Source organism: Macaca fascicularis, chromosome 7, assembly GCF_037993035.2.
Source record: "Macaca fascicularis isolate 582-1 chromosome 7, T2T-MFA8v1.1".
NCBI lineage: Eukaryota > Metazoa > Chordata > Mammalia > Primates > Cercopithecidae > Macaca > Macaca fascicularis.
Window position 1 is genome coordinate 19,330,841 of NC_088381.1, and position 8,773 is coordinate 19,339,613.

Consider the following 8,773-nt stretch of genomic DNA (forward strand, 5'->3'; position numbering starts at 1 on the left):
ACCTATGTTTTCTTCTAAGAGTTTTATGCTTTTAGCTTCCACATTTCATTCTTTGACCCATTTTGAGTTAATTTTTACATATGGTGAGAGCTAGGGGTTGAATTTCATTCTTTTCCATATGGATGTCCAGTTCTCCCAACAACATGGGTTTGAAAGATTATTATTTCTCCCACTGAATTGTCTTGGCAGCCATGTCAAAGATCAGTAGACTACAGATGTATGACTTTATTTCTGGACTCCTAATTCTATACCATTGATCTACATAGGTGTGAGCTGTTGCACCCAGCCTCACACTGTCTTCATTACTGTAGTTTTGTCGTACCTTTAGAAGTCAGGAAGTCTGCATCTTCCAACTTTGTTCTTTTTCAAGATTACTTTGACTATTCTGGGTTTCTCAGATTTCCATATGAATTTTAGGATCAGCTTGTCAATTTCTGCAAAGAAGTCAGCTGGGATTTTGATTGGGATTACTTTGATCGGTAGATCAATTGGGGGAGCATTGCTATTTTAACAATATTAAGTCTTTAGCTCTGTGAATATGGGATGCCATTGTGTTTATTTAGGCTTAATTTCAACAATGTTTTGAAGTTTTCAGAGTATAAGTTTTATGCTTATTTTATTAAATTTATTCGTAAGTATTTTATGCCTGTTGACGTTATTATAAATGGAATTGTTTTCACTTCATTTTCAGTTTCTTCATTGCTATTATGCCGAAATAAAATTGATTTTTGTATATTGTTCTTGTCTCCTATACCCTTGGTGAATTCATTTATTAGTTCTAATGTTTTTTTTAAATAGATTCCTTAAGATATTCTATATGCAAGATCATGCCATCTGCCTTTGTTGTTGTCTTGCCAGTTGTGCTGGCTACAATCTCCAGTACAATGTTTATTAGATGTGGTGAGAGCGGAGGAGGAAGGTGTGCATCTTTCACCATTAAGTGTGATGTTAGCTGTGGATGTTTTATAGCTGACCTTTATCAGGTTGAGGAAATTCCCTTATATTCCTAGTTTTTTGAATTTTTATCATGAAAAGGTACTGGATTTAGTCAAATACTTTTTCTAGCGTCTACTGAGATAATCTTACGGGTTTTTTTCTTTTATTAACACAGTGCATTGCATTGATTTTTGTATGTTGAGCCAGCCCTGTGTTTCTGTGATAAATCCTACTTGCTCATGATATCTTTTTTATGTGTTGCTAGATTTCAGTTTACTAGTGTTTTGTTGAGGATTTGTGTGTGTGTATTCATGAGGGATATTGGTCTATAGTTTACTTGTGATGCCTTTGCCCAGTTTTTGTATCAGGGTAATTCTGGCCCTATAGAATGAGTTGGCAAGTGTTCCCTCCTGATTTTTTGAAGCATCTAGGAAGGATTGGTATTAATTCCTTAAATGTTTGGTAGATTTTACTAATGAAGCTATCTTGAAATTTTCTTTGATCACTAATTTAATATCTTAAATTTGTAAATAAAATATATGTACTAAGTTTCTTTTTTTTTTTTTTTTTTCTGTCACCCAGGCTGGAATGCAGTGGTGCTGTCTCGACTCACTGCAAGCTCCGCCTCCTGGGTTCACATCATTCTCCTGCCTCAGCCTCCTGAGTAGCCAGGACTACAGGCGCCCGCCACCACGCCTGGCTAATTCTTTTGTATTTTTTTAGTGGAGACGGTTTCACTGTGTTAGCCAGAATGGTCTCGATCTCCTGACCTCGTGATCCACCTGCCTCCTCCCAACGTGCTGGGATTACAGGCGTGAGCCACTGCGCCCAGCCTGTACTAAGGTGTTTTATTTGTCCTTGAGTCAGTTTAACTTTTGCGTCACTAATTTATGTTATTGAATTTGTTGGCATATAGTTCATAGTATTAATTCATTTATTTTTATTTCTTTTCCCAGATGTTTTTAAAGCTAAAATTTCCCTCTGAGCATTGCTTCAGCCATTTCCCATAGCTTGTGACATGTATTTTCATTTTTAATATAATTTTGCGATTTCGGTTTGTATTTCTTCCTTGATTCAATTGTTGTTGAGAATTTCTTAAAACATTTTTGAGGCCAGGTGCAGTGGCTCATGCTTCAAACTCCTAGACTCAAGGGATTCTCCTGCCCAGCCTCCCGGGCAACTGTACTACAGGCACAGTTACCTTTTCAATTGTGTTTTCTTGTAATACCGTTGTACTCCTCCATCTCCCAGTGTGTCTTTGATTCATAAAGCATAAGGGATCCATTTTGGTATGTCTGTGAAATGGGTCTCTATGCAATCTTTTTTTTTTTTTCAGATGACTGCCCATTTGTCTCAGCAATACTTATTAATTTATGGATATTTATTTTTGGAAGTCATGAGTTCAGCACTGGGAACAGATTAGGTTACCTAGGAATACATTGTGGAGTGAGAAAATAGGGCCTAGGCCTGAATTTTGAAAGGTTCCCAAAATGTCAACAGTTGAAGAGGATGAATCAACAACAAAAAACCACTCAGAGAGATGAGAAGCCTCTGGAAGTGATTCTGTCAGTAAAAGGGAGAGACTGGCTAAGTCAAAGCTTGCTGAGAGATTCAGGAAGTGTAGGACAGAAGTTGTTCACAAGATCCAGCCACACGGACACCGTGGACCTTGGTGACTGCTGTTTGGAGGAGAGACGAGGGCAAATGTTAGATTAGGGTGGGTTCAGAAGTCAGCAAGAAGTGGGAGATGGCAAACAGCGAGACTAGTTGCAAGAAGCTTATCTGTGAAAGGCAGGAGAGTGAAGAGGAAGGTTTTAAAGATGAGAGAAACCGACACAGGGGCTCACGCCTGTAATCCCAAAACTTTGGGAGGCTGCAGAGGGGAGGATCACTTGAGCCCAGGAGTCTAAGACCAACATGGGCAACAGGTTGAGATCCTGCTTTTACAAATTTTTTTTTTTTTTTTTTTTTTTTGAGATGGTGTCTCGCTCTGTTGTGCCCAGGTCGGAGTGCAGTGGCACAATCTCAGCTCACTGCAACCTCTGCCTCCTGGGTTCAAGCGATTCTCCCGAGTAACTGGGATTACAGGCGCCGCCACCACACCCAGCTAATTTTTTGTATTGTCAGTAGGGATGGGGTTTCACCATGTTGGTCAGGCTGGTCTCGAACTCCTGACCTCAGGTGATCCACCGCCGTGGCCTCCCAAAGTGCTGGGATTATAGGCATGAGCCACTGCTCGGCCCCCAAAGTGTTTTAAAAATTAGCCAAGTGTTGTGGCTAATAGTAAGGATCCAGTGAAGAGGAAGAGGTGGAGGCAACAAGTGAAGAGACTGGTGATCAGTAGTGAAGGGCTTCTGACACGGCAGCGTGAGAACTAAGCCTGAGGCAGAAGGGCCTGCTTTGTTGCAGCAGGTGAGGAGATGAGGATGGAGAGAGGACTCTCTTTGTTTCCTCCTTTATTGTGATCAGAGCAGCAATAGGTTAGAGGTGATGATGGAGGTAGGATGGTGGGTGCCTGTGAGTTCCAGCAGAGGTCAAGGGTCATGTTGTTGAGGGGCCTGCTGAGGTGGAGGTGTGGTGACCACATTGCAGATCCAGAGGGTCACCCCATCTAATCCCCAGTTAGGACCTTTAGCTTGGCTGCCGCACCTGGGGTAGGGGCCAAGCGTTCAGCTTTTCATAGCCCGTTACTTTTCCTCCCATCCCATCTTCCACATTTATTACCCTGCTAAAGCCCCTCTAGCCATGGCCTCATTCTTGTTGCCCGGGTGGTTCAGAGAGCCTCTCATGCACTGATCCCTGGTACCCCCAGCTTGGAAGGCTGGCAGAGCACCCCATACTCTCAGGCCCTGGTGGTTCTGATCCCTGTTGGAACTCCCCTGTAAGCAGCCTCTGCCTGTGTGGCTTCGAAGGTGAGCAGAGATTATCTAGATACTAATTTCTATCGCTGTGGTCTTCTTGGGGGGATGTCCAGCCTCTGGTATTCCCATCTGGGAAGACCATTGCAGTTGATTCATCTTATTGGAAGCTGTGAAATGCAGTTTCGAGGCAGAGGAGATAATTTTGTGCTTGCCTTCTGGCTCAGTCCTGAGTATCCTCTCTTCTGCAGGGGTACACAAACTTGCCTGATTCCAGGGATGTATGGATAGGGGATGAGCGAGGAGGCCTTTCTACAGTGAGGAAGAACTCCGCCTACGGTGAGTTGCGGGGAGTGTTGGGGATAGCCAGCTGCCTGGTTTGGGGACTCGGGGGCTGATGGCTGTTAGATCTTAGTGGGTCACTGGTCTGCGGGAGAGCTGTTGCTGTCCTGAGGCCATCACAGGGTCTCCACCTATTTCTTGTAGGCCGCAGAGCCTCCCTGGGCAGTTGCTGCTGTTCACCATCCAGTCTGTCCAACTCGGGGACCTGCTTTTCCTCCTCCTATCAGGATTTGGCCAAGCACGTCGTGGACACTTCTATGGCTGATGTGAGTAACTGCTCCTGCCTGTCCCTGTCATTCCTTTACCTAGACCTCTGCTGGGTGTGCGGGAAGAGAAAATAGGAAAAAAGCTGGACAGATGAGGAGCCCAAGGCTTATGGGCATCTTCAGTGGTTCTTCATCTTGAGAAAAGGGGAATTCAGGCCAGGTGTAGTAGCTTATGCCTGTAATCCCAACATTTTGGGAGGCTGAAGCGGGACGATCACTTAAGTCAGCAGTTTGAGACCAGCCTGGGAAGCATAGCAAGACCCTGTTTCTACAAAAAAATAAAAACATTAGGCCAGGCGTGATAGCTCACACCTGTAATCCCAGCACTTTGGGAGGCTGAGGTGGGAAGATTGCTTGAGTCCAGGAGTTCAAGACCAGCCTGGACAACATGGTGAGAGTCTGTTTCTACCAAAAAATACAAAAAGATAGCCGGGTGTGGTGGTGTGTACCTGTAGTCCTAGAGACTGGGAGGCTGAGGTGGGAGGATCGCTTAACCCCAGGAGGTTAATGCTGCAGTGAGCCGTGATTACGCCACTCCACTCCAGCCTGGATGACAGAGCTAGACCCTGTCTCAAAAAAAAAGAAAAGGAGAATTGAGCAGAGGCAGGCCAGACTGACTAACCCAGGGGCTTAGTTTTTACGATGCCTCCTAATTTGGGTGTGGCCATTGTGTCCCCAGGTAATGGCTGCTTGTTCGGATAATTTGCACAACCTCTTCAGCTGCCAGGCAACAGCTGGCTGGAAGTAAGTTTGTGTGGGGTCCTTTGTCCAGTGTCTGTCTTGGTCCTAAGCTTGTCACTCTGCTCGGCTTCTCTCCTCCCTTCCCTTACCTGGATTCCTCGAGTCTTCACTCTGAGCCCCTCCTTTGTGACCCTTGGAGCCCATTTTTGACTCCCTCCTATTTTCTGTGCTTGGTGTCTCCCCCCAGCTACCAGGGTGAGGAGCAGGCGGTGCAGCTTTACTACAAGGTGTTTTCTTCCACTCGGCATGGCTTTCTGGGGGCAGGTGTGGTGTCCCAGCCGCTGTCTCACGTGTGGGCGGCTGTCAGTGACCCCAGTCTATGGCCCCTGTATTACAAGCCCATCCAGACAGCAAGGCTGCATCAGCGAGTGACCAACAGCATCAGCCTGGGTGAGCCCAGGGAAGAAAGGCTTCCACGGGGCCTGGCTTCTGGTGTGCCCAGTGGGGTCCTGCTGGGTGATAGAGGTGGTGGAGGGTTGGAGGCAGCCCTGTTGGGAGGCCAGGTACTCAGGTTACCTTGATTGCTCAGCCTAGGTTGAGCTAGGTGTCAGGTGATGGGGTGATGGCGGGGGGCTCCCTGACCGGGAAGGCTTTAGGACTAGGTCTGTCCATGGGCCTCCTGACCCGCCTTATCCCTGTCCCTCCAGTGTACTTGGTGTGCAATACTACCCTGTGTGCATTGAAGCAGCCGCGGGATTTCTGTTGTGTCTGCGTAGAAGCCAAAGAGGTGCCTGCCTTGGTGGTAAAGACGTTGTGGGAAGAACTTGGGCTGAAGTGTCATGAGAAAATCTATGTGGGCATCAAGTCCTTTAGGGGAAGGAGGGCAAGTTGGGGCTGGAGCCAGAGTAGGGGTGACTTGAAGGCTGGCCCAGTGTTGCCTTTCACCATACTGTCTACAGGGGAGCCTGTTCCTGTTTTGTCCACACCACACAGGCAGACTCCCACTTCCCTCTGTCCGCAGGGTCACCTGTCTGTCATGGCAGCCCAGTCTGTGTATGATACATCCATGCCAAGACCCAGCAGAAAAATGGTTCGCGGGGAGATCCTGCCCAGTGCCTGGATCTTGCAGCCCGTCACTGTGGAAGGGAAGGAAGTCACCAGAGTCATCTACTTGGCCCAGGTGATAAATCCTTTGTGGCCGGCCTCACAGCACAGGCTGACTTGGTCCCACAGCCCCCTGGGATTTTTCTCTCTCGCTGTTGAACATCCTCCAGTGCCCAGGCCCTTTGGCCTGAGACCTGGAGACTCAAGGGCTTCCTGAGCTTGCAGTAAAGGGAGTCACTGGGGAATTGGAGAGAAGGGAATGAGACAGGCATTCATCAATCTTTTCTGAAGCTGCTGTTACCAAAAACCTAGTGACCAGCATCCTGTGGGTGATCCCAGTGTCCTTAGGAGATAGATGAGTCATTGTGAGGCAAAAGCAGCAACCTCAGCAGAGTGATGACCTGTTTGGTTCACCTCTCCCCTCCCAGTCCCTTGACTTGTACTTTGTCACTAGGAGGTGAACACCAATGCTTAGATCTGAATAGCAGAGCCCAGGGGCCTGTAAACACTGAGCCACAATCTGAGGTGCTTCTCCCATCACCACAGGCTGGGGGAACTCCATGGGGCTGGAGTGCGCCTGGCACACTCTCTCAAATCTATTTGCACCTTAAATTCTTCTCTCTCTGCTTTCAGGTGGAACTTGGTGCTCCAGGCTTCCCACCTCAGCTCCTGAGCTCTTTCATCAAACAGCAGCCACTGGTAATAGCCAGATTGGCTTCCTTCCTTGGTAGCTAGCATCTCACCATCAAGATGGTGCTGCTGAGATGCAGGCCCAGGCTGCTCAAGAGAGACACTGTGGCAGCTCCTTGTTACTTTCCATACCCCAGTGCAGGAAAAGCTGATGCTACCTGCTGTGGCCGACTGGGGCAGACAGCACTGGCCCACGGATGCCAGCAAAGCCCGGTCAGTACTTGGTCACAGCTGGCACCAGTGCAGAGCAAATGGCCTGAGCTCCTGGCCCAGGCTATCCAGAGTGAATGCAGCTCAGCTCCTTTTGGATTTCTCACCTCTCTTTCCTGTTTCTGGGACTCTGCAGCAAAGAGGCCACTTAAGGACCGGGACTGGGCACAGCCAGCAGAGCCAGGGGACTGCAGTGCTTTGGCAAGGTGCTTCTGCAGGCTGGTAGGGAAGCAGGCAGCCACTGGCCAAGACTCTGCTCTGAATCTACCTCCAGCATTCAGCTCTACTGTGTGATGGGACGTTAAAAATACCAAAACAGAAAGAGGGTTCAAAAAACAGCCGCACAAACCAGAACACGGATTCAGAATCTTTTCTCCCTCTTGAATTTTTGCAAAATACTTTCTTATTGATTTTGTTTTTTTTTTTTTTCCTCCCTTTCTCTCCCAGGAGAAGACACTTGGGTCTTGGCATGAGTCGGGGTGTTGAGCGACGATGCTCTGATACGGAGCCGTCACTCTAGAGCTCGGTCAGATGGAAGACACTGTAGAACCAGGTTGGACAGATTTGGGGTCAGGGTCGGGGGCTGAGCTCTTTTGAGGACTGGTGGGAGCGGCAGCCAGATGATGGTTGCTGACAAGGCAAGAGGAATTTCAGAGATTAAACATTGTCCTTTGAGGGAGAGGAGGTGAATGAACTCCCAGAGGAGGGGAGTGGCTCACTGGGAGGAAGCTCAGTTCCAGAACTGACCTCAGTGCACTTGGGAGGTGTGAAGTCCTGAGCATTCCATGATTTCTGCTCTGGCCCCACCTATCCTAGGATGGGATTGGAAGGGATGGAGAGTGGGTTCGGTGTTCTTGTACTTTAGTCTGGCTGAACATGAACTCTGAATATTCTGTTTACCTGGAAGTGGCAGGGGTGGGAAAGATTCACATCTTTAGTTCTCGTGCCCAAAATCTTTGGTAGATGGAGGGTAACTGGGGATTCAGAAGATGTGGTCGAAGGTATATTTCTGTCTAGTGTGGCAGAGATGTATTTTTCTAAAGTGTTGGCAGGGCATTTTTCCCTCTTACCTCAGACTAAGTTATTTATATATTGTTGATTGAAGGTTTTTTAAAATTGCTTTTAAACTTCTTTTTCTCGGGTAAATTTTTTTTGGTGACATGATATATTTAACACCCTATTTATATACTCCTTCCTCTTTTCATATAAATCTCTTACTAAGACTACTGACCAAAAAAGTCAGAACATTTTTAAATTGAAAGTCCTCTGTGTACTTTATCTAGTGAAGAGTAGATGAAATACTGCACTGGGATAGCCTAAGTGTGTGATTCGAGCTTGGCAGAGGTAGCTGGAGATCACACTGGCAATACCCACTCGTAGCCGTCTCAAAGATTCAGTTTACATGTAGGTACAGTTTCCCATGAACTTGGCATTGCTTTGCAGGGTAAATAGCAAGCGGGTAAGTTGCTCAACTGTGGCCCAAGTAAGAACTGAAGGGGAGGATCCAGAGCCATCACTGCCACACCTAACACTGACCACAGTGCCCTGGGGCTTCTCAGGCAGAGCCACCTATGGGAATCTGAGTCAGGGGATAACCAGGAGGTGACCCTGTCCACCTTACTAGAGAAGCCAGCTGGGCGCGGTGGCTCACGCCTGTAATCCCAGCACTTTGGGACGCCAAGGCAG

General features: G+C 47.4%; 1 protein-coding gene across 15 annotated transcripts in view; it reads left to right on the plus strand.

Annotated features, from left to right (window-relative positions):
* The window catches only part of STARD9 (StAR related lipid transfer domain containing 9), a 153,757-nt gene extending 145,539 nt beyond the window's left edge, over positions 1 to 8,218 (plus strand). For 12 of the 15 annotated variants that reach the window (XM_065547831.2, XM_015452713.4, XM_065547833.2 and 9 more), the window contains 7 exons: positions 4,046 to 4,133; positions 4,281 to 4,402; positions 5,082 to 5,146; positions 5,331 to 5,533; positions 5,791 to 5,885; positions 6,105 to 6,263; positions 6,821 to 8,218. In XM_065547831.2, coding sequence (XP_065403903.1) covers positions 4,046 to 4,133; positions 4,281 to 4,402; positions 5,082 to 5,146; positions 5,331 to 5,533; positions 5,791 to 5,885; positions 6,105 to 6,263; positions 6,821 to 6,922 — 834 coding nt within the window. In that variant the 3' untranslated portion in view covers positions 6,923 to 8,218. The remainder of the gene's footprint in view (positions 1 to 4,045; positions 4,134 to 4,280; positions 4,403 to 5,081; positions 5,147 to 5,330; positions 5,534 to 5,790; positions 5,886 to 6,104; positions 6,264 to 6,820) is intronic. The other 3 variants (XR_012414835.1, XM_005559319.5, XR_012414836.1) reach the window with 2 other exon arrangements.
* The last annotated feature ends 555 nt before the right edge of the window (positions 8,219 to 8,773 follow it).